Below are 26435 nucleotides of genomic sequence, written 5' to 3'. Positions count from 1 at the left end.
CTTGGGCCAGGCTCCCTGGGCAGTAGGAATTGCATTCTAACAACCTATTTCAAAAACTGTACACAGGTGGTAGGTGTCACACTGAGATAAATTACCTGCTTTTTGCAGCTGAACAGATGGGTATGGAAGAGAAGTTTTAGTCTGTTAATTCCCAGCAATAACTAGTAAAGGCGTTCTTGGGATTACTTTTCTAAAACCGTACACCTGTCGATACCCTGCACTTCTGTCATGAACTACCCGGTATCACGGATACGCTACAAAAAAATTAAGTGAGGGTCTGAATGGCTCAGGAGACTGGTATTAAGCTGCTCACTTCCAGGTTCTTTATTTGAATCCAGCCCAGGCTGAAAGTGACCAAAAGTTGTTCCCAGCTACTGTGTGATGGGTTATTAAAATGAAATGGCAAGACTCAGTAGATGTGTTCTCATCACAAAAACCACCACAACCGACAACCTTATTGGTAGCAACAACAGAGGCCAAAGACTGAATGAATAATTAATGGATGTTATTCTAGCACCAATTCCCACTTAATTTTATACAGAAAACTCAAAGGAAACAGATCTTTTAACTTACAAAAAAACCTCCAAAAACCAATACAAAATGAATGCGACCCAGGGACTTACCCTTCTATGCAACAACATGAAAAGAGTGCACGCAAGACAGTGAAGTCTGCAGGGCGTGAAATTAAAAATTTCACACAGATACAATGAAGTAATGATACAATGTTACAACCTTGGCACAAAAATCTTCTGGTTTGAGTAAAGTCAGTGTCATGTGACGTTACGGTTTGTGCCCCAGTAGAAATGGCTTGCTGCTGAAAAGTCTGTATAACAAAACATAAAGAGATGAAACAAGGGAATATTTGGACAGTTAAGGGGGGGGGGGAGGGCTATATGTTCTACACATGTAGGCATTTCTTAGGTACCCATCACTGTCATATCTAATTGCCATGTGTCAAGGCTGCTTCCCCACTCTGAACTTTAGGGTACAGATGTGGGGGCCTGCATGAAAACTTTTATGCTTTACTACCAGCTTAGATCTGGTCCACTGCCACCACTCCCAATGTGCTAATTCCCTTCCCTGGGTAGCCTTGAGAGACTCTTCACCAATTCCCTGGTGAATACAGATCCAAACCCCTTGGATCTTAAAACAAGGAGAAATTAACCATCCCCCTCCTTTCTCCCACCAACTCCTGGTGGATCAAGATCCAACCCCCTTGGATCTAAAAACAAGGAAAATCAATCAGGTTCTTAAAAAGAAGGCTTTTAATTAAAGAAAAAGGTAAAAATCATCTCTGTAAAATCAGGATGGAAAATAACTTTACAGGGTATTCAAACTTAAAAAGCCCAGAGGACCCCCCTCTAGCCTTAGGTTCAAAGTTACAGCAAACAGAGATAAACACTCTAGCAAAAAGGTACATTTACAAGTTGAGAAAACAAAGATAAAAACTAACACGCCTTGCCTGGATGTTTACTTACACGTTTGAAATATGAGAGACTTGTTCAGAAAGATTTGGAGAGCCTGGATGGATGTCTGGTCCCTCTCAGTCCCAAGAGCAAACAACCACCAAAACAAAGAGCACAAACAAAAGCCTTCCCCCCACCAAGATTTGAAAGTATCTTGTCCCCTTATTGGTCCTTTGGGTCAGGTGTCCACCAGGTTACCTGAGCTTATTAACCCTTTACAGGGAAAAGGATTTTGGAGTCTCTGGCCAGGAGGGATTTTATAGTATTGTACACAGGAGGGCTGTTACCCTACCCTTTATAGTTATGACACCATGTTATACTGAAGAAATGGCACCGTACTCTCTCACATCTGGAAATCTAGGAGGTAAGATATGATTGGGGAACAAGTAAAAGGAGATTTGGTCCTAAGGGTCTTGAGGTTTGGGGTCTCTCTCATCAGACTAGCGTGCTATTTTGACCCTGAATCCTTCAAGTCTACCAAAAATGGCGCGGGAGTGTAGTCTTCAAGTTCCACGGGTATGCATGAGAATAAGGATACACCCAACAATTACAAAGCATCAAGGAAGAGCTGGGATGCAAGGCGCTTGGGGTGATGCTTAGCAATCCTTGCAGGAACTGCTTCACTAGCCACAGGTCAGAAAGGAAATGAATGCTGGAACACTGAGGATACCCTAGTTTCCTTAACTGAGACAGTGCCCCCTGTTGGAACAAACCGCTCAGTACCTTGAGCTCCCAGAGAGTTCCCAATAGATCCACGTGTAGGCACGTGGGTTCAAGAGTGGTTCTGGTGCAACACTGAATTATCAGTCAACGTGCACAGTGTAGAAAGGATTTTATTTCCAACAGTGAGAAAAATGCTTCCAAAGTCACAAATTGTAAAGCTGCTCATACGTTATGTTTCAGAGATATCTGATAGATTGACAGACACACAAACACCCTTCAAAATACATTCATGGCTCTGAATTGTAAGGAATAAAATTGGAATTCAGCACTACCACTCAGCTGAAAGCAGTATCTCTTGATCACAGGCACAGGAAGTTACACACACAAGTACTACTGGCAATGTGAGTTGTGTGCAGAACTCACTCTTCTGGAAATTTACCTGAAAAAGTCAGTCCAACAGTGCAAAGGTCATTTCTGACATGGCATGTTTCACCCTACTGATCTGAGACGGAACACATGGTGAAACATACAGAAGAATGTGACTTACTTTTGCCTTTTACACACTTAATAAAATCGTCAAGTCTTCAGCTTATTACATTTTTAAAAATTTTACTCATTTCATTCCAGTAATTTCATTAGGTTACAGTTCTACATCTTTATTAAAAAAATAATCAAAATTGAAATGTTTCAATAAACCCAATTTTGGTTTTAAGTAGTAAAAGATGATTCAATGCAGATTAAGCAGAAATGAAAGTTAAAAGTATAATAGTATTAGAGTCTTTGAGAACCTTTTCTGAAAGATTCCCTAAACACACAGGAAATATTATAAGTGACTTTGGAATTCTGCTTTTTAATTTATTGATTTTACAAAAACAAATGTAAACTATTCAATACATATACATTTTAGGAGGCTGGTCTCACTAACCATTTTAGACATGTTTACATTAATATAAAGTCCTTTAAAATGTATGAATAGTAAGAGCCACCGGAGAAAGAAAAACGTAAGATACTACGCTAGTTAAAAAACACAAAGGTACTCAGTGTCAGGCAGAAACTAAACAATCACAGATAAAAGCCATTTTTAGTAAATTACTTTCTTTTCCTTTATATTTGTGCTTCCAAGTCATCATAGTGTTTCCAGAGCAGTCAAAGTAAAAACAATAGTTTTACTTTTTCTTTGTGACCTTCAGTAAAAATGTACCGACTGATCAGAATCATAAAATACATCTGAATTATTATTATATAAACCTCAGAACTGACAAGGATAGAGAAGCTTGTATGTTACACTGAGTAATCTAAGTTCCAGAAATAATGAGATAAACCAGTGTCTGCGATTAAACGTGGAATGTGTGATATCGGGGGAAGGAGGGGATATTTTGTTTTGCTTAAGAAGCTCAACTGAATACTGATGAGATAACTTGAGAACCCCAGTCACAGTGTGTGACAAAAACAAATTTACCCAAGAGTGTATGTTTTTGAACAGGACCATCTGATTTAGGAAGAGAAACAGAAATCAGTCACATCCTGTGGTGGAAATTGATGGATTCAGCTTAAACAAAGAATAACCACAAGTTGACATAACAAATCTCCTTGCCACAGCTGGAGGTGGGGTTAAAGGAGACTATGCTCTCATCTCTTCCTAAAGTTCCCTTCAAATTTGTACCAAGCATTGGAAGACATATTGTATGATTCAATCCTCAAGAAACACTGGAAGCATCTAATATAAAGATTTAACTACCTTAAACAGTTCTCCAGATTTGCAGCATGCTATGCAATGCAATGTTGTCATGACTAATAGCAGATGTTTGAGTGTGCAAAGATGCATTCTTCATATCTATTTCCCTATCTTTTTCTTGAAGAGGCGGAGCCTGAGTCTCTTGTCATTAGCCCTAGTGTAACTTCATTTTCTTCAGTGACGTGATTCCCGATACGCACCATTGTCAGCACATGGTGCTTTAGATTTTGATTTTTTCACATCAGAGACGTCTGTCCCAAGAACATTAAGAGATGAATGCACATTTCCCCAAATATTCTCCGTTCTACTAAGAACCATAGACAAAGACTGAGGATACACTAACTAAAGGAAGTACAACCAGACAGAAACTAAACTTACAAAAAAAAAACCCACTCCCTTCCTTCCCCCCAAAAAAACTTTGTTTTAAAGTTAAGAGGATGGACAATTTCTCCTGATTTAGACACTATCATATTTCCTACAATCTCTATTGGGGAGGATTTTGTCCTTATGACAAAGGCTTGGTCTACACTAAACCCCCAAATCGAAGTAAGGTACGCAACTTCAGCTACGTGAATAACGTAGCTGAAGTCGACGTACCTTAGTTCGAACTTACCGCCGTCCAGACCCGGCAGGCAGGCTCCCCCGTCGACTCCGCGTACTCCTCGCGGCGAGCAGGATTACCGGAGTCGACGGGGAGCACTTCTGAGTTCGATTTATCCGTCCAGACTAGACGCGATAAATCGAACCCAGAAGTTCGATTGCCTGCCACCGAACCAGCGCGGTAAGTATAGACAAGCCCAAAAGGATTATGTCCTTTGTCCATCAACACTTGGCCTGGATTATTCAAGTAACTAAAATCACCCACTTTTATTCATTCATTGCTTCAAGGCATCTGTAGTTGCCCAGGCAAGTATCAAAGAAAAAGACCTAATAGAACACATGACAACCTATGGAAAAGGAAAGCTTAATGCTTTATCTTACTTGCTAAGGAAACAGGAATATCTCCCTCATAAGAGCAATCAAATGACAAGGAGCTAATGTGGCCAAATAAAAGCACATGCAAAACTCATCCTTACAAAAACAAAACAAATGCCTACCCCAGAAAAATCTCCATTACAGTAGAACCTCAGAGTTACGAACACCAGAGTTACGAACTGACCAGTCAATCACACGCCTCATTTGGAACCGGAAGCATGCAATCAGGCAGCAGCAGAGACAAAAATAAATAAATAAGTAAAAAGCAAGTACAGTGCAGTGTTAAAACATACTACTAAAAAATAAAAATAAAGGGAAAGCAGCATTTTTCTGTATAGTAGAAGTTTCAAAGCTGTATTAAAATCAATGTTCAGTTGTAAACTTTTGAAAGAACAATCAAAGTTTTGTTCAGAGTTACGAACAACCTCCATTCCCGAGGGGTTCGTAACTCTGAGGTTCTCCTGTACATAACTCCACCCCTTATTAAAGCATAGTTTTGCCCCAGTCTTGATGTCACAACTGGGTGGAGAGGGATAGAGGGAACCACAATGGGCAACACCTCTGTGTGCTCCCTGCATCATAAGCAGCAACCATTGGCCATCAGCATATTTCTATAATCAGACCTTAAATTTCCTCTGCGGCTTTGTGGGTCCCAGCTAATGAGAACACCTGGTGGTAGAGAAGGGACCAGTGGCCATCTCAAGCAGCAGTGGAAACATCGCCTTCACTTCAAACTCTGTCATTCCCACCCACCAATGGTGTCACTCTTGGGAGGGGCTTGCCATAGCAGGGGCAACTCTCACCTCTCTCTCAGACCTCCTTTGTTAACATCATCAAGTATGTTCTGGTAGCCCTGGACATAATCAGGATCAGGGCCTTTTGTGATAGGTGCTGTACACACGCACCCTCTCTCTTCACCGAAGAGCTCACTATCTAAGAATCCATTAGAACCCAATGATTCATAACAGGAAAAATTACTTGTGCTTCTTTTACATCATTCCTGTGGTCATGCTGCATTTAGACTAGCCCTGCCTTCATACTGACCAATTCGTAATTAAAATATGATAAAGGAAGTCAAAATACAAATAGATGAGCTTAGTTGTGGTGCCTCTATTCAAAAGAGAGAGAAACTATGTATGGTAATGTGTAATTTACTGTCTGGCTGATGGGGGGTTTGGGGATTTCAAGAGATAAGAACAGAACAAAATGGTGCATCACCAGGTCAGCAATCTCCCCTCCCAACAAATTTCCTTGGGAAAGGTATTGCTATCGATGGCAAATTATTTTTATTACAAAGTTAGAGCACTTCTCCTGTAAGGATGGCAGGAGCAGTGAGTCCAGACCGGAATAGGCAGGGGACACACTCTCTTTTGGGCATCACCTAATAGCTGCAGATCCCAAGGGCCCTTGCTACCCATCTAAATGGGGGAGGAAGAGTAGGCTCTCTCAGGAGTACAGCCAGACCGTAGGGGCAAAATCTCCTCCCTCTGATAGGAGCATCTTTCACAGACCTGTGAACATGAGTGATATTTAGCTTGAGCTCCTCCTGCACAATCTTTCACTGCTGGCCCTCTAAATGCAAGATGACAGAATGCAATTGAAAAAAGCATGGAGGATCCACCAAGCAATAACGAAGGAGTGGCCACTGTGCTAGGAGAACCGAGAGAGGACACTGTCATAAGCAGCCAAAGAAGGATGAGGTGTAGCGAAAGAGGGTATGATTGACAATGCCAGAGCAGCGGAGAGGTCGAGGAGGAGGAGGATGGAGTAGCGGCCTTAAGATTTGTCCAAGAAGAGACTGCGAGAAACCTAGATGAGAGCAGTTTCAGTAGAGTGAAGTGAGTGAGGATCCAGAATGCCATTGGAGGAGAGGAACTTGAGCCAGAAAAGGCAGTGAAGGAAAGAAGAAAGATGGGACAGTAACTGGAGAGGCAGCCGTTGCTTAGGAATGGGGCTTTTTGATGATGGGGGAGAGTAGAACATGGAGAGGAGCCAGAGGACAGGGAGTACTTCTCTTTGTTTCATTGTTCTAAGTCTCTAGTGGTTTGGTTACACACACAAATGGGAAGTAGACTGAAACCACTTTCACCTTTGACCTAACATGGGATTTGGTGCGAGTAGGAAAGGCCAGTGCAAGAAATATTCAGTGCATAAGAATGGTGTCATCTTAAGAAGCAGACCTAAAGGGTTAAGTCAGCTTTGTAATATTATTTATACTCTACTTTCCTTTGCTTATTATTACTTTCAAACCATAATCAACTTATTGTCACACCACTGAGTGATGGAAACCTTGCCAGCTACTTCAAAAATTGACAAGGTTTCTGTTGCATGGAACAATCCCAAAAGACATTTCCCCTCATTTTAATATACAATCCTGTCAGATCCACACAGCTGAATAGGTGGAAAACGTTTAAGGAATATGCAGCTGTAATAGTCCTCCCCCAACTAGTCAAGTTTGGAATAAAAGACGATCAAAAAAACTTGACGATCCAGTGCTAGATTAATGCAAATATCTGCCTGTTTGCCAGTGTACTTTTTGATTAAACTGGCATACATCAAGTACAATTAGAAAGGTTATTTATAACTAAGAAATACATAATTCTGCATTTTGATGAGGGTGACAATTACAGCCGACAGTTACTAATTAACATTAATCCTTTTGCACTGGGAGTCAGAATTTCCTAGTGTGATTTTCGTTGTCTGCAATGGACACAACAAAACTGCCATCACCAAGCAGTTGTCAGGACCCTTTGGTGCAAGCAAGTGTTCTCTGTACTCATAACAAAAATAATAAAGTCTCTGTTCATGTTTGAAATTCGATAACCTCAGGTATATGTACCTAATACCATTTCACAATTAAGCTGGTGACTACAGCATTAAATATAATTAAGCATGGCATTTTCATGGTTAAACCCAATTCCAGGGTCTCCCAAGAGTATGTTTCCTAGGATGAAGGCTGTTTTCAGTCCCAGGTCACAAATCTCCCAGTGTTTAACTTGTTTTCTTATTCCAATTTTAGGTTCTCGTCTACGTTTATCTGGCCTGGGGAGTTTAAAGATTTTAGCCACACTAATAAACACTGCAGATGTGGAGTGGTCTTCCCCCTGTCTCCATCATTTTCAGAAGCAGCATGGTGGTGCAAATACTGAAGATGCAACTGATGATGCATATCAGTTTGCTACAGCAGCATCTCTAAGATGTTGCAAAAATCAGTTCATTTTTTCTCTTTACCTATTAAACCAGGAACATTTTGGTTTTGAAAACTTTCCAATGCCAACCTTCCAAAAGCGCTTGGTTCCTTTGCCTGATTTTTTAAAATTAACACCCCCCTAGTGTCCCCAAACATAATTTTACACCATACAAATTCTTGACCTAATCAGATTTTTCCATCTCTATGATTCGATAAAAGACAGATTTTGTATGCATGCATTATCAAGAGGCAAGTTATCAGCATTACAATCTCAGCCATTGCCTTTTCAGGCAAATGCAACAGAAAATTCACTTATGGCCCCTTTTCCAACTGCTTTGAAACAGAAGTAGAAACATGGTCCAAATCTAGTCCAGGTCAGAATTTGTGTTTCAACATAGTTCATCCATTCCATAAGGCCCCTGAATAAAGAGTGTCAAGGTGCTTACCATCTGGGTCGACTGATTGGGTTGGGATTAATGTGGATACAAATAAATGAGATGGCAGAAAAGAAGCACTGCAAGCTCTAAGTAAAGTAAACCACAATGTACTACTTACAAAGTGTTGTAATTTTCACATTTATTTTGTAAGCATGAAATAGATGGGTTATTTCTACATACAGAGGTGCCCAACTAAAATCAAGATAAGTGATATTAATGTCCTATGGCCAGTATTATTGAACCTCGAAAGCAATAAACTATGAGTCGATAAATATTACATTTGCAACATAGTTAACATTCTTCTACTGTCTCTGGCACTTATTACACATTGTAACCGCAAGTCTACAATACATTATTCATATTTGGGGTGTCACTGAATGATGGATTGCTGTAAGAGAGGCTGTCCTTTAAATAAATCAACAAATAAAAATGCAAATGTTAACATTTTCAGCCACAACTTTTTCCATCTTGAATGGGGAATGAAAATTTCACATTATATCGACAGCCAGCAGAGAGAACAATTAACAGCCTACACTGTGAATAAGAGAGATTAATTTGCCAACGTCTGGTTTTATCACTCGCATATGCAACTATATTGGACTTTTCGTGCTGTTAGCTCTCCTCGGGGAACAGAGAAAACTTGTCTCCTATCATGTTCGCCACGTCATTCACCGCCCCTCTCCACACACCCTCTTAATTCCTTAAAATGTTTGTAAGTTAGGCATGGAGTGCAAGATGTTTTTTCTCCTTTTGAATCTTAAATTGTGTCTGATACCAGGAAAAAAACATTTCCTTTCCTTCAGAAGTTTTTGCTTCTACAAGATCTCTATAGAAGGAAGAACTTAGCACAGAATAACATTTTAAGAGCATAAACACATTTAGGCATCCATGGCACTTGCATCTCAAAAGCAGCTACTGTATATGCAAAGTTAATGCTTTCTCACATCAGTGTTTTATTTATAAGTATTCAGTATAATGGATTGACTGTAGAGCATGCCAATGTGCACTGTTAAAAATACTCTGTGCATTACATTTGACATCAAATATTAATTTGCTGCAATGTCCCTGAATACTCATCTTCCTCATGTGAGATGTGTTGGGCAAATGGGTAAGTAATTCTGTTTTTAAAATCCTCCCAAACACAAATTAACACAATGTAATCTGTTGGTAAAATTCCAAAAGGCCTTTGTGGTCTAACTGATAAGAGTATAGATGGGTTGTTATTTAATATACACGTTGCAGGAACTTTTAGACATTGAAATAAAAGTGATTTAAAAGGAACTCAACTCCAAAAACATACATTCAGTTAGCATTAAAGGCCTGATTTAAAGCTGCAGCTAGAAAATTTAGGATTAATACTAAACCTCCAGGTTATCACCCAATCTCTTAAATTCATCTGACTGTACCTAAACTCAGCAGAAATAATGTTACTTAGTTGCCATGAGAGAGAAAGACTCTGATTCTGTTCAAAACCTCCTAGCTTCTTTTGGGGTTTGACTGGTCGGCACAGTCTTAGGCCTCACCAAGTCAGGCCCCGACACTGCATCTGCCTGGGGAGACACCCCTGAGCCTTCACAGTGGCCCCAAAGGCTTCAGTGGGGATCTGTGTGGATGAAGGAGTTTTCTGCACAGAGCTAGCTGCACAACTGGTGTGTCTGAGGAAAGTGTCTGACTTTATATTTTCACTTATAACCATTATATCCGTATTTTGCAACAGGCCATTTGTTTTGCTCAGATCAGAGGTCTGTTATATCAGAGCTGAGGCCTAGTTACTGTAGAACCTTCTTGAATCCCTTCACTTAAGCCTTGTCTACACTACAGTTTTGTTGACAGAAGTCAGCGTGGAGAGCTCACAGTGCATCTTCCCAGCTGACTATGGCGGCTCCATACAGAAAACGCTCTGCTGCTTGGAGCCCACCTGAGTTGCTGGATTTGCTGGCACTGTGGGAAGAGGCCGTGCACTCCCAGTTCTGCTCCAGCCGTAAGAACTTTGATAGCTATAGTCAGATTTCTCATGGCATGTTGGATAAGGGCTATGAACGGGACACACATCAGTGCCATGTGAAGATAAAGTAGCTCAGTTGGGCGTACCAGAAGGCAAGGGAGTCAAACCACCACTCTGTGCTGGGCCAAAGACCTGCCGCTTCTATAAGGAGCTTGACACCATCCTCAGCGGTGACTCCACCTCCACTGCCAAGAGCCCCGTGGATACTTTGGCGAGGCTGGAGACAGTGGACTCAACCCCGAGAATGAAGTCATGGACAAGGAGGTCGAGTTGAAAGACTATGTAGAACACACGGCAGAGTCGTCTGGTGGTACTGCGAGTCAGGACCTTTTTTTTAATTGCAGGACCACAAGTGCCTGCAATACCATAGAGAAGTAACCCTTTCTATTAATGTACTCTGTCGCAAGATGGTCCGAGGCCAAATCTGGGATATACATGCAATCAAGCATCCCGCCACAGTTAGGGAATCCCATTGCTGCAAAGCCATCCACTATTTCATGCACATTGCCAAGAGTCACAGTCCTTCGTAGGAGGATGCGATTAATGGCTCTGCACACTTGCATTAATGCAGTCCCAGCAGTGGACTACCTGATTTCAAACTGATTCGTGACCGACCGGTAGCAGTCTGGAGTTGCTAGCTTCCACACAGCAATTGCCATGCGCTTCTCCACCGAGAGGACAAATCTCATTTTGGTGTCCAGTGCCGGGGAGAGCTCTGCACACAGTGCCAGCAAGATGCCTTTCCGCATCCAAAAGTTCTGCAGCCACTGCTCCTCATCCCAAACCTGCAGAATGATGCGATCCCACCACTCAGTGCTTGTTTCCCAAGCCCAAAAGCAACAGTCCACCGTGTGCAACTGCTCTGTGAGTGCCAAAAATAACCTGATGTTTTTCCCCACATCACACAGCAGGTCAGGGACTTCTGATTCCAGTTCAGATTGGGTGCTCATTATACACTGCATGACCAGACCTGATGTTTTCATAACAGTGACCACAAAAATAGAAAGCAGTGCAGGATCCATCCTTTCGGACAGAGATGGCAGGTGCACAGTAAACAAGGGTAATAGAAAAATGTCGCGAAACACAGTCAGAAGCCCGTGGAATGATGGAGGAGAGGAAGGTGATCAGGAACAATCAACATGGATTCACCAAGGGCAAGTCATGCCTGACCAACCTGATAGTCTTCTATGATGAGATAACTGGCTCTGTGAATATGGGAAAAGTGGTGGACGTGATATATCCTGACATTAGCAAAGCTTTTGATACGGTCTCCCACAGTATTCTTGCCAGCAAGTTAAGAAAGTATGGATTGGATGAATGAACTATGAGGTGGATAGAAAGCTGGCTAGATCATCGGGCTCAATGGGTAGTGATCAACGGCTCGATGTCTAGTTGGCAGCTGGTATCAAGCGGAGTACCCCAGGGGTCATTCCTGGGGCCGGTTTTATTTAACATCTTCATTAATGATCTGGATGATGGGTGGATTGCATTCTCAGCAAGTTTGCAGATGACACTAAGCTGGGGAGAGAGGTAGATACACTGGAGGGTAGGGATAGGGTCCAGAGTGGTCTAGACAAATTGGAGGATTGCACCAAAAGAAATCTGATGAGGTTCAACAAGGACAAGTGCAGAGTCCTGCACTGAGGACCGAAGAATCCTATGCACTGCTACAGGCTGAGATCCGACTGGCTAAGTGGCAGTTCTGCAGAAAAGGATCTGGAGATTACAGTGGACGAGAAGTTGGATATCAGTCAACAGTGTGCCCTTCCTGACAAGAAGGCTAATGACATATTGGGCTGTATTAGTAGGAGCACTGCCAGCAGATCGAGGGACGTGATTATTCCCCTCTGTGATAAATGAAGTGTGGGGAGGTAGCTCCCTTTGATGGACACCCAGCCAGCCAGTAAGCTGTAAAATCCCTCTTAGTAGCTGTTCTCTACTTGCTTTACCTGTAAAGGGTTAAAAAGTTCCCCAGGTAAAGAAAATAAAAAGTGGGCACCTGACCAAAAGAGCCAATGGGAAGGTAGAACTTTTTAAAAATTGGGAAAGAAACTTTCCCTTCCTCTGTTGTTCTCCGGAGAAGGAGACACGGAGCAGCAATGCTATAAGCAGGATTCCTGCATAAAGCTTGAACCAGGTATAAAAATTCATCTTCCATACCTAGAAGAAATCATTGGACAGGGCATGTTTAAATAGATGCGATTAGGTTTATTTCTGTTTATTTTTTAAGGTTTGTGGACTCCTCTGTGCTAACCCCAGATGCTTTTGTTTGCTTGAAACCTTTAAACTAACCCACAAGAAAGCTATTTTTGGATGCTTAATTTTTGGAATTGCTTTTTTAAAATCTAGCAAAAGCCTAAGTTCCAAAGATGTTGTTTAATTAGCTGGTGGTAACAGCTGATTTCTTTTTCTTTTCTTTCTCAGCTCTTCCCTGGAGAGAGGGTGAAAGGGCTTGAGGATACCCACAGGAAGGAATTCCCAAGTGCGCCTTCCTGGGTTCTCAAAGGGGTTCTGCGCTTGGGTGGTGGCAGCATCTACCCATCCAAGGTCAGAGAGAAGCTGTAATGTTGGGAGTTTACTACCAGCCTGGAGTGGCCAGTATTAATTTTTAAAATCCTTGCGGGCCCCCACCTTCTGCACTGAAAGTGCCAGAGTGGGGAATCAGCCTGGACACCTTCTATTCGGCACTGGTGAGGCCACATCTGGAGAGTCCAGTGGAGGGCAATGAAAATGATTAGGGGCCTAGGGTACCTGACTTAGGAGAAGCTGAGGGAACTGGACTTACTTAGTCTGCAGAAGAGAAGAGTGAGGGGGGATTTGATAGCAGCCTTCAACTACCTGAAGGGGGTTTCCAAAGAGGATGGAGCTCGGCTGCTCTCAGTGGTGGCAGATGACAGAACAAGAAGTAATGGTCTCAAGTTGCAGCGGGGGAGGTTTAGGTTGGATATTAGGAAAAATTATTTCACTAGGAGGGTTGTGAAGCACTGGAATGGGTTACCTAGAAAGGTGGTGGAATCTGCACCCTTAGATGTTTTTAAGGTCCGGCTTGACAAAGCCCTGGCTGGGATGATTTAGTTGGTGTTGGGTCCTGCTTTGAGCAGGGGTTGGACTAGATGACCTCCTGAGGTCTCTTCCAACCCTAAATTTCTATGATTTTATGGGATGGAAAAAACTGCATCACGGGACATTGAGCACACACCCATGATACACTGTGATCCATTCTGCCTTCCCACAACTCTTAGCTGCAGAAGGTGGCGAATAGCACAGTGGGATAACTACCCACAGTGCACTGTTCTCTCTGTTGATGCTAGAGCACCAACTGCGATGCGCCCTGCCGACAGAAGGAGCATTGTGTGACTATGCACAAGCTATGTAATTATACTAGTTTTTGATTGTTGGCGTAACATGCATCAACAAAACTTGTGTAGTGTAGACAACACCTTAGTGGGAAATGTAAAATTAGGATTGTGATATGAGGTTTAAAAAGGTCATAGTCTCTATTTCAAGGCTTCCTTCCCTACTGACATTTCCTTGTAGGTCACAGCCAAAAATACTGTCTTGCCTCTGGAAAACAAGAAGGGAGTGAGGGGGGTGAACAGATTCTGCAATCACTCCTGGCCACCTGAGAGGATGATACTCTATAGCAGGCAAAGAAATTATGCTCTTAGGACAGGAACAGGGTTCACTCTTCTTCCAATAAGGCTACTAGCCCTTTGTTAGAGTCTGCCCAACCTGAACCTTGGTTATGGGTTTGCAATGAAAGCCGAGCCTGCATCAACCAGGGTTTAAAAACTTCAGGATATGCAATGGAAAAGCTTCCCATACCTGCTGTGACATTTGCACAGATGCAGACATCTGACTTGCAAGTAGTTTAAAATTCACACACCATGCTGTGTCATGGCAGGCAGGCATGCATGTGAGCTACTTTCCAATGTCAATATCTCAGATACCGAAATAGGGTCCATCTAATACCCCTTAAAAGTAGCTTATTAATGTTCATTCTGGAAGACAAATCTTGGGCATCTAGAATTAAGACTACTAAGCATCTCAAAACACAACACCTCTATTTCTAACACCTACAGCCAGTTTTACTCCACCCTTTTTGCCCCAGGGGTGATTCATTCACAGTGAAGGCAGGAGGTAGTAGCACTCTGTCTTCTCAGGAGAGGTAGATTTAACACCCAATGAGGGCTCCACTGGAACACCGCCAAGAGAGGCTACAGAACCAGCACATCTTCTAGCCACCCTAGCCAGGCCTACTTATCCAACCAGCGTCCCTCACTTTCTGTGCTAGCACCTTTGTGCCCCTCACTGGCAGATTTCTACTGCTTTCTAACACCTTGTTCTTGGCAGATTTTCTACTGCTGCTGCTCTATGGCAGGATTTCTGCTAGTTAGGGCTGGCATAAACCTGAACTGAATCTAGCCCCTATTAGTTTAAATAGTGAAAAGTAATTAGATTACATCTACTGCAGATTAATTAAATATGTTCCTAGGCTCAGGCTTTGTACAGCAAGTTTCAGTCCCAAGAAAACTGTTGTAGTTAAACTTAATCTCCCAAATTGTGGATTATAAAAAACATGCTGACAGACCCTTAACTTTAGTGGCACAAAAGAGCTATAATTCTCAATATTGATTAATTTAGTGAGCTTGTAATCATTCAGTGATAAATTTAGACTATGCATGCAGGTTTTTTGATGAAGAATAAGATCAGCTTTAGGCCTCCACAGAAACACTTGTCCACTTACCATTTTCAATTAGAGAAGCCCATGAGTAAGGAAAAGCACAACATGGCTGTTTAACCTGGTCAATTACACTTACACACAGTACCAACAGAGAGAGAGAAAAGGAAAGATCATCGAGAAGCCTGGAATTTGTCAGATTTTTTTATTCCCTAATATGACGATTGACTAATCAGATGTATTTGACTGATCACTTCCTGTATGTGACGATTTTTAATGTTATATCTCAATGATTATTTTATGCTCCCATGCGGTTAGTATGGGCTTTCTGTTTTTTTTTCAATCAGATTCCTTTTTCTGTATGACTTGATTTCTACAGTTTTCTTACACCTTCTCCTCTTTGCTTGTAGGGGAGTTTCAGCCTTGTTTCTAAACTGTCACTAGAAAATACCCAACAATATCTCACAGACACTCATCATTAGACAATGCTGGCTTCTGAAGATAATGCTTTATTGCAATTTTGTGCTTTTTTGTTTGTTTAAACATGTAGTTGTGGAAAACAGAACGCTTCCATCTATCTAGGTTTTATATCCTTCCAGAAATATCATCCTTTTTTTTTTTTTTTCAAAAGAAACAAATGTTGTTTATGTTACTGAAATAAGTACAAATTTGTAATATTAATAATGGTTTTTCGCCTATTATATATCACAAGTTTCCTCAGAAGATAGAAATAAACTGCCAGCCTCTGCCAAGAATGTAGGGATGATAGAGAACTTGGTCCATTGGGTTAAAAAAAAATATTAAACCCTGATTCAACTGCCAAGCCCTTTAGTTTCTTCAAGTAATTTGTAACTCTTCTTGTGAACTGTGTCCTATATTTTAGTCACCAGTTGCACAGAGCAATCAAACTAGTATTCTATAACATTGTATAATCCTATATTACCATACACTGACTCAACTAGTTTAACTAAAGATTTTGTTGACACAAAGTGTAAGGGCGGGGTCATGGTGGTTTTTTTTTTTTTAAATACTCATGACTAGAATTGTAATCCCTCAAAAAGGCAAAGTTGTTTTTCAGTCCAATAAGGGTAACAACAATTCTGCTTTCTTCTTTGGAATAAGAGCAATAATGCTGCTCTCCCAAAGCCTGCATAGCTGATGTATAGTATCACCAGAAATTGCTGACTTAATGTGATTTTGTAGCTTGTCATTAAACATAAAATATCATTCGTACAAAATATTTTAAAAGAAATGTCATTTGATAAAATATGGGGGAAAATATGAGGGGGAGGGGGATTAAAATCTTCAAGTGGATTTAAAACCAAACCAGGGTTAATGCCATCCCTTTAAACTATTTACAAATGTATTTAATGTGTCAGGACTTGGAACTTAAAATACTTTCCGTTCAAAATCTAAGTAAAATTTAAATGTTAGAACTTGGCATATTCCTGCTTTTCTTATTCTAACAAGCAATTTAAGGCTTACTATAAATGTCAAAGGACATGGCAGTTTTTAGTTTATATTATCCAGCTCGCGTTAACATGAAATATCACAGAAACTCAGCCACTTCACTGCATCTTGGGGAATATGATGGTTGCCTTTGCAGAATCTTAAACCAGAGATTACCCAGCAGCTTACCGTGATGTGTCATGCTGGATTGGTGATGTGGCTGTGGTTACAAGCTCTTTTCTGCTGCCTGTCAGTACAGGAGATGTAGCTGCATCCTTTCTAGATCCTGACGCTGTCCCTGTGGAAAGGAAAAGAGGCAATCAAGCTGGGTATTAGAGGCTCGAAAGTTTTGGACAGCTCCTTCACTGTTTGCATTATTACATAACACAAGGCCCCAAAGTTGTGCCACTCTTCAGGGTACTGTATATACAGTGAGACCGCAACCAAAGGATGTGTTACCGGTTGACAGGTGCTGTGAACAGAATACATTTCAGGATCATGCTGAATGATATTTTCATAATATGCCATCAATTGCAGTCTGTACATTACTACCATGTTTCCAAAGTTTGACAGACTTCCATTGCCATCATGGCTTGGAATGTCCACCGTACCAATTTTAGTTTAAAGCTGCAGCTCTCATGAGCTTCCACAAGAAGTTACATTTCCCTTGTCTTCTCCAAGGGAAATGTAACTTCTTTAAGTATCACCATAAGAATATATGAATCCAAAACCCCAAAACTCTTGGTCTGTCCCTCTCTCCTTCCCTCCCAAAAAAGTAATAACATTTTGCGCTTAGCTTGCTGCAATGCCTTTCATTAGAGCACCACAAACAATGATTAATGGCACAAAGGTGCTGTGAGAAGTTGGTAAGGATTACGGGTAAGGATGATTTCTAAATGGGCAAATTTAAGTTAAGTGACTTGTCTGAGGCTGCACAGAAAGTCGGTGGCAGAGCTAGGAATATACATGACAGGCTATTGGACTAGATGGACCACTGGTCTAATCCAGTATGGCAATTCCTGTACATTCTGAGTGCCACTCCCCTGCTCTCATCACTAAACACTACCTAATCGAACATTAAATGTGTGACAACCAAGTGCCAGCAAAAATTAGAAGCTTGACTATTAAGTATCATCAGCATTGTGCCTAAGTATCTTAGAGCTTTCTGAACAATTGGTAATATTCCCTGTCATGTATACTGAAATCATAGTGAGAAATCAATGACGGATTTCAGCTAATACTAAATTTCCATAGTTTTCTGGATGCCAGTGAGACTCAACGTTATTTGAAAATATACTGAGGGTTCAAATACACACACACACACACACACACAATCAAGTCCTATCGTAAGAACAATTGAATTAGTGTTTTGGTGGTGGCTTAAAAAAGAATAAAGTTCCTCCAGCTTCACTCTACTACACTGTGTGTTAGCATTGAGTGGAAAGAACAAACAGATAATTACTGCTCAAGGAATTCTTAAAATTACCATGGCAATGCATGTTAACCAGGTGCCTCTAGCAACTTGGGACCACTATCCCTGGCCAAAGGTGCATCCACAAAAAAAGACTGGGGACCTCTTGCTTGCCCTTGTTGAATAAAACATATTTAGAATGCCTTTCTATTCCATGCGGAAATAGGGCCTTCATCACTGCCTTCCATCTTTGCTGGTCTACTGCTGCAGTCTTGGTGTCTTCCAATGTCATTCTGATAGCTTTCACTTTTGCTTCTACCGTGTCGTCCCAGGTTATCCTTAGTCTATCTCATCATTTCTTGTCCTGGTAGTTTCAGCTCAATACCTGTCTCTCCTTCATGTATGTCCTAGCCATCTCTATTTTTGTTCCATAATTTCCTGTCCTATCCGTTTCTGTTTCATCCTCCTCCAGAGTTCTTTGTGATTTCTTCTGACTACCTGATATTAAGGATTTGTCTAAGGCAACTATTTATAAAAACGTGGAGTTTAGAGAGTAAGGTCTTAATAAGCCTCCAAGTTTCAGTACCATATAGTAAGACTGACTTTACAATTGTGTTAAATATTCGAAGTTTAGTTTGAAGGGCAAGATTTCTATTTCTCTAACTTGGCTTTAGAGCTACAAAGGCATGTCTGGCTTTCATGATTCTGGCTTTAATCTCTCCAGCTGTTCCACCAAGGTATGTCAAATATCAAACCTCTTCTATGTCAGTCCCAGAAAGCATTGTTAAGACCGCAGAACAGGGACATACAATCGACTTCCACACAGAAGTTAGAGAACTCTGACTTTGCAGATGGCACCAAATAGCTATCCCATACCCATAGAGACATGCATGCTGAAACAAATGATCTCCAAACCTATGCACAATTAGTAGGCTTGAAAATCAAACATGAGAAAACAAATCATGTGAATCAGCAGACAAGAAGAAAAACTTCACAGAATAGTGGCACAAGAGTATTAGATTTTGAGAAAGTAACACTGAAACCCAATGAATGTGGGAGAAAGTATTAATATCTCAGTGTAGGAGAAGGTTGAAGCATTTTAGTCTCACTGCATAACAAGGATAGTGATGCCTGTAGTCAAACAGTTATGAAATGATAAAGTACCTGCTCTTGACAATATTTCACCAGAACTGTTAAAGAATGGAAGCTTGGATTTAGTTCACTGGCTCCATAGTTCTCTTAAAAGTTTAGGAAACCTGCCACATTCCAGAATATTGGAAAAGGGGCTGCATCATTCCTTTTTCAAAAAGGAAAGCAATCAGCTTGCTCAAATTATAGGGGAATATCACCACTGTCAGTCCCAGAGAAGGTGTTTATGATCATTCTACTGAACTGACTGAAATATTGTATCAACCCAAAAATGAGAGAAAACCAGTGCGGTTTCCATACAGGTCGATTTACAATCCATGCTATATACGTTCTGTAGAATGTTATTGAAAAACGACTAGAGCGACAAGAGGAAGTTAACATTGCATTTATAGCTGCCTTTGGCTCCAATCAATCAATCAGCCCTGTGGATACTACCATGCCAGTTTGCAGTGCCTGCGGATTTAGTGTGCTTAGTGGAGGAACTGTATTGCGGTACGCTTAGCTGTATGAGGTCAACAGTTGTATTACAAACTGGTTTTCAGTAAAATCAGGAGTACACCAAGGAATGAGTTCTCTCACCTACTTTATTTAAGGTTGTAATAGACTGTCTGATGACAAAACCGATTGAGGCCAAAGTCGAACATGTGAGATTTACAGATTCATCTCAAATATGAGGAAGACATTAACTTACTTGGAGAGACTACTGACCAACTACAGCTAATGCTGGAAGAGCTCTTAAAAACTGCAGAATCTATGGGATTTAAGATCAATGGTGATAAAACCAAAGCTATACAGACATACCTCCTATAAAATGGAAACCAATGACCTGCCAGCACTGCATGTAGATGACAAGGACAGTAAATGGCTGAATAGCTTTATCTATCTGGTTGACAGCAGGAGGGTTTATATCCAAAGGAAGTCACACATTGGATCAGTCTCATATCAATGGCATTTCAGCACTTCAAAGCACATCTGCTTGGGCTGTGGGATGTCTGTGTGACAACTAAGATACAAGCATCCAAGGAGCAAGTGATGATGACTATTATATGGGGCAGAAACATGGCCATTAAAAACAGCTGAGGAGAGGAAACTAAACAGATTTCACTGTAAAAAATTATGATGTATTCTTAACATTTGGTTTGATTTTGTCACAAACAAGGAGAAGTTAAGATGATCCTGTCAATTTACAGCCTTGCACCAGTTGAGAACAAGATGACTGCAATGGTGCATGTCCAATGTGCAGAAGAAGATACGGTTTTACAGAAGGCTTATAGAGCTGAGGTCAAAGGAAGTGAAGCATGAGGCTGACTATGAATGAGGTTGGAAAATGCAGTTTTGAGGGATTTAGGAAGCCTACATCCTTCTGTATAGACTCTTGCCGAAGGAAGAAAACTTGCAAGGGACTGCTCAAGATGGAAGTCCATTCTACAAACCACTGTGGCTACATCATAGCCATGTGAATCTGCTGCCACTGCTGCATTCAAGGCATATTAGACTAACTGCACTGAAAAAGAAAAATTACAGAGAACCAGAAGTCATTGTAGTTCATTTTGTTGCATCATCAGTTTTTTGCCTTTGTTTATTAGGCCTTTTACTCACACAATTTTAAAGAGACAATTCTGTGCAGGCCGCCATGATCCCAGGTGTGCCATTTCATCCAATGCTTATACAATTTTATATTAGTCCAGCTGGTGTTGTTTCCTTTTCTGCTGATTTTCCGTATTTTTCTCAGAACATAACAAGATTGTTTTTGCACAAACAGTTCTAATAGTCCTTGACCTTAAGTTCTTGCTTTGGTTGCCAGCACATATTTATGTCAAGCATGCGTCATTCATACCAGGCCTCAATGACCTATAACATATTACATGGATATATGAATCACAATGTATATTGATGTGTGTGTGTGTGTGTGTGTGTGTGTGTGTGTGTGTGTGTGTGTGTGTGTACACACACACACACACACACACACACACACACACACATTCCCCCTCTTGAGACCTGATTAATGCCATTAATTATTGTATTACTTTATAATTTTGCAAGCAATTAAATTTTATATATCACTTGCTCCAAAACTTCTTGCTTTTTTATTCGGCAGTATAAACATAGCATAATAAAGGTTAACAAAATTATTAATGCAAATAATATTACAATAGGATGTAGCATAAAATATAGAACAGCTGTGACACTAGGAGACCATTCTTTAAAAATATAATACCAATGAGAAATTGCTAATTTTTAAAAAAAATTAATATTTGGCCATTGTGGATTAAAATGTATATTTTTTCTGGTTTTTTTTCATTTTGTCACACGAACAGTCGAATGTATTTTTTTTATTTATACCTTTATTCTAGAGGTGCTTTCATATATATATTTATGTACCCCTAATTTTTTTCAATATTTAAAAAACAAAAGCCAAAAGCCAGATTTATATCCTTTTTGAATTATGAGGATTCTTAATACTGAATCCATGGCCATTATTCCATATTTTAAATACTTACACTAACCTTTTTATCTTCGCTCAAGCTCCGGTATTATTTTTTTCTTTCTAAAATATAACACACACAACACAATTGTTTTTACTACCCCACTCTCTACCTTTTGTCTTTGCATTTTTTTGATTATTTATTAGTACATTTTCCATTTTACTTATTTATATCTACTTCCCTTAATTTCAAATACCTCCAAGCGATATTTCAAATTATATTTCCTTTTTTTCTGGGGCTTATTTTGATTATTCCACCTTCTACCTCCTTGGGGTGGGGTGTTTTGTCCTTTACCATGGCCTTTTTTTTTTTTTTACGGTATTCTGATTTATAAACACTCTCATTTGAATATGTTATTGCTTTAATAAAAGGTCCTTTGGGTTTTAATTCTTTTACCCGGCTTTCCCCTTCTATTATTTGTTGGCATACTATCCAGTGCTCCAGTGCATCCATAACAGTTAACTTCTCATCCCTCATTCCCTCGGATTCAAATCAACTGCCATCAAAGAATTAACTGCGACATGTCCGGCGACCTTCACCCTGGGATTAGTCACCGGTTGTATTTTTTCAGCCAATAATTTTAATATTATTTTTCTTAACAAGTAATTTCTGGGTGAATTTTCAGGCTTTATGTAATCTGCACTGGATAACACCTTTATGGGTCTTTGACCTCTCTCTTTTTCTAACAGCATAATAAATCATGGTATTAGTTGGTGTGCTTCTGGCTGCCTGTCCAAAGAATTTTTCGCTCGATCTACTGCCTGTCTAATCTCTCCAGTGGTAGCTGCCCTGATTAACCTATAAATTTTACTTATGTTTAAATTTTCTGTTCCTCCTAACTCTGCCCACTGTACTAGCCATGTAGCTAATTTTTTTTATATTTACTGGGCCTAATGACTTTACCATCAACTGTAAGTCTGACGAACTCGCAGGAATTATCTATATTTGCTCTGACTGTATTTTCCCTGCTGCATTCTTAATGGTTGATCTTCATTCTATTACTACTTACAGGCTTTTCTGGCTTAGGCTTTCCCAGGCAGTTTCTTATTTTTTTTTTAAACTTAGTATAAAGTCCTTCTCGTGGTTGGTCAAATTCCCTTTACTCTTGACCCCCTCGCAGATCCTTTTCATACCAAATATTACTGGAATTCAAATAAAAACAATTTTTTTTTTTTTTGGACACACAGCTTCTGTATTTTTACTTTCTTTTTTAATGCTGCTATAGTTTTCTGGCATCAACTGTGAGAAATGCTTCCCATCTCTTCTTCCTTTTTCTTAGTTAAATTTTGAATTAACTGCTTCATTTTTATTACTTGATGGTCTAATTTATTTTTGTCTGCTTTAATCTTTTTTCAATCCATCGTTCTTTTTTTAAATTTTTTTATTTGTTTTCCCATCTGTTTTAACTGAGTTTGCATTATCTGTGCCTGCCTCATTTCCCGCTCCAAATTTTCCTGGCAAGTTTTAAAATTCTCTTATCATGTTTGTAACTTTCCACAGACCTCCCCCCCACATGCAATTGCCTTCTTTACAGCTTGCCACAACAGCCATGCTACGGCCGTTTGCTTTTTACTGGCATTAGGCTTGTACAGCTGTACATATTTCTTAAACGTGTTTTTTAAGATATCAAATATTACATCCGGTTCCACTGCACCTTCCATTCAAGGGCATGTCCCAAATGCAATAATCTCCTTCTCTAACAGAGAAGGGGCTTTAACTTTAGTCCATTGGGGTGCCTCTTTCACCCCTTGACTTCTCTTCTTAAACAGTGTTTTAAACATTATTATAACACCACCACATGGTTTTGTTTCATGCCTTTTCTTTTCTTATATGTTTTTTTTTTTTTTTTACAAATTTTACAAATAAGGAGTTACCCTTATTAGTCTTAAATACGGACTTTCCCAACACTATAAGACCCCGTCTTGAAATCCGGCACTCCTTAATCTCTCTCCTCTTTCTGCATTCTCTACCACATGTTAGACCCGCAATAGAGGTCTCCCTACGGGATGGGGAGCAGGCAGATACCGGACACAGTGTTGGTATATAATACTCTAGTGTAAATGGTCTTTTTTGATTACAAAACAAACCTTACTCACTCCACATTCACACCCCAAACATACTATGCCAGAGTCCAAAGTTCAGAGTGGTTCAGATGGCCAGTTGAGATTCTTCCCGCTTGTAAGTGTGATGGGTTCGGTCACAGAGACCCCCTTGGGACTGTTACCTGATGTGCTGAGACTACCTCTGAGCTCATTTTCTCAGCCAGTTTGGACCTCCAGAACCCTGCCTTGTTGAGCCAGATATTGCAAGCCTGCAACAACACAGACCCAGGGTCTGAACCATGCCCCCAAAGCTGCAGACTTAATTGAAAACAGCTTAGCAAGTGCTCCTGTCTCCAGCACCCAGACACCCAGCTCCCAATGGGATCCAAACCCCAAATAAATCCCTTTTACTCTGTATAAAGCTTATACAGGGTAAACTCGTAAATTGTCCGCCCTCTATAACTCTGATAGAGAGATATGCATCGCTGTTTGCTCCCCCACGTATTAATCACTTACTCCGGATTCAATAATACACAAAACTGATTTTATTAAGAATAAAAAGTAGGATTTAAGTGGTTCCAAGTAATAACAGGCAGAAAAAAGTAAGTCACCAAGTAAAATAAACACGCAAGTCTAAGCCTAATACATTAAGAAACTGAATACAGGTAAATCTCACCCTCGGAGATGTTCCAATAAGCTTCTTTCACAGACTAGACTCTTTCTTAGTCTGGGCCCAATCCTTTTCCGGTACAGCTCTTCTTAGTTCCAGCAGGCATCTTAGGTGAGAAGCAGGGGATTCCACATGACTGGGACCCCAATAGTCTGAGACAGACCCGGGCCATGGTGAGCGGATGAGCGGTGACGCTGGCAATTAGATGTGACATTGCCCTGAACCTGGCCTCTGGTAGAAATATTCTGGATCGGGTAGAGTCGAGTACTGCCCCAATAAACTCTATTCGTTGGACTGGGATTAACGTGGATTTTTGTTCTTTTATCAGCAGGCCCAGAGTTCAACGAGTGGCTTGCAGCAAATGCTTGTGAGAAGGGTCCCTGAAGAGGGATGGGGAGAGGGGTGGGGGGGATAGAAATAAACTGGAGGGTATATCCTCCTGATACTATGCTGAGGACCCACCGGTCCGATGTGATAGAGGCCCAGGCAGGGAGGAAGAGGGACAGGAAGTTGGAAAATAACAGGAGAGCGGGATCCAGGACACAGGCTAGAAGGTCACCCTCGAGCGCACCCTCAAAATGCTTCCCACTCGGTTGGTTACGGGTGGAGCTCGAGTGAGCAGAGGATGCTGGCTGGTGGCCTTGCTGGTGCTTATAGCCCTTGCCCTTCTTACGGAAGGGCTCTGACCAAGGTTGGTTCCCGAACCTATGGATCTGTTGCAGTTTAAACTGCTTCCCTGCCAGCCTCAGCATGTACAGGCCCAGAGTGAGCAAAGTAGCCCTAGAGTCTTTCAGGCCTGGCCATTTACTATCTGTTTGCTCGGAGAACAGTGCCAGGCCATCGAATGGGAGGTCCTGGATGGAGGTCCTGTTGAACCTCTGTCAAAAGGCCTGACGACTGCAACCAGGACGCTCACCTTATCAAAATGGCCGAGGCCATGGTTCATGCCACAGAGTCTGCTACATCTGAGGCTGCTTGGAGAGGGGTCCTAGCCACCGCCTTGCCCTCATCGAGGATAGCCAGGAATTCTTTCCTGGGTTCCCCTGGCAGTGAGTCTGAGAATTTGGCCATGAACTGCCAGATATTAAAATCACAGTGGCCAAGCAAGGCCTTATGATTGGCCACATTCAGCTGGAGGCTGGATGTAGAATAAATTTTTCTACCGAAGAGATCGAGCCTCTTTGCCTCCTTGTTGTTAGGTGTCGATCCCGGTTGGCCCTGTCTTTCGTGCTCATTGGCTGCTGATACAACCAGTGAGCTTACGGCAGGATGGGTATAAAGATACTCATACCCCTTACAGGGGATGTAGTATTTTTGCTCTGCCCACTTGGAGATGGGGGGCAGTGAGGAAGGTGTCTGCCACAGGGTCTTAGTGATTTTCACCACTCCCTCGTGCACTGGCAATGCCACCTTGGCGGGGACTGCTGCACTCAGTACATCAAACAGTAAGTCCGAGGGCTCCACCAGCTCCTTGGCTTCCAGCCCTAGGTTTGCGACGACCCTCTTCAGGGGTCCTGGTGAGCCTTGGCATCGTCCTGGGGAACTGGGTGAGAGGGCCCCGCTATTGTCTCATCAGGTGAAGATGAGGAGGAGGCAGGTACAGGCAGGCCTACCAACTCTGCTGTTTCTGCCATGGGACCCTGAGCCGAGGCTGGCTGATCCTGGGGAACCTGCTCTGACTTCGCGTCCGAGTCAGGAGGCGGGCAGGCGACCGGTGACAGGGCTCTGGGGACTGGTGTCTCGACCCTCTGGAGAGCAGCTGGGAGAGCGGCTCACGCACTCCCAGCACCAAGGCAGTGGGGACTGGTGCCGCGACTCTGCGGGTGTGTGCCAGCCCACTGGCGATCACCGCCTTGAGCCCGTAGAACGCTGCCTGGAGTCCGGGGACTGACGCCAGGAACTCTGGCAGGAAAGCCGACCCGCGTCTGGGGGCAGCTGGCGCTGCTCAGGCGACCACTGACGGAGCCCCTCCTGCAGCAAGGAGCAGTGGCACACTGATGGGGATTGTTGGAAGGGTCCCAAGGCAGGTTTATCCCTGGGACGGGGCACCTCTGTGGGCAGCACTAGCAGGGACAG

The 26435-nt window shown here is 41.6% G+C and overlaps 1 protein-coding gene across 6 annotated transcripts in view; it reads right to left on the bottom strand.

Moving 5' to 3' along the window:
* KIAA1328 (KIAA1328 ortholog) overlaps positions 1-26435 on the bottom strand; it is a 262488-nt gene that overhangs the window by 32142 nt on the left and 203911 nt on the right. For all 6 annotated transcript variants that reach the window (XR_010602080.1, XR_006174509.2, XM_065598669.1 and 3 more), the window contains one exon: positions 16791-16899. Coding sequence is in view for 4 of the 6 variants with exons in the window: in XM_065598669.1 (XP_065454741.1) it covers positions 16791-16899 (109 nt within the window). In the remaining 2 variants the exon portion in view is untranslated. The remainder of the gene's footprint in view (positions 1-16790; positions 16900-26435) is intronic.

The sequence above is a fragment of the Chrysemys picta genome, chromosome 6, assembly GCF_011386835.1.
Source record: "Chrysemys picta bellii isolate R12L10 chromosome 6, ASM1138683v2, whole genome shotgun sequence".
Classification (NCBI taxonomy): Eukaryota; Metazoa; Chordata; order Testudines; family Emydidae; genus Chrysemys; species Chrysemys picta.
The sequence above is the reverse complement of the archived record's forward strand: the minus strand, read 5'-3'. Positions and strand labels throughout refer to the sequence as shown.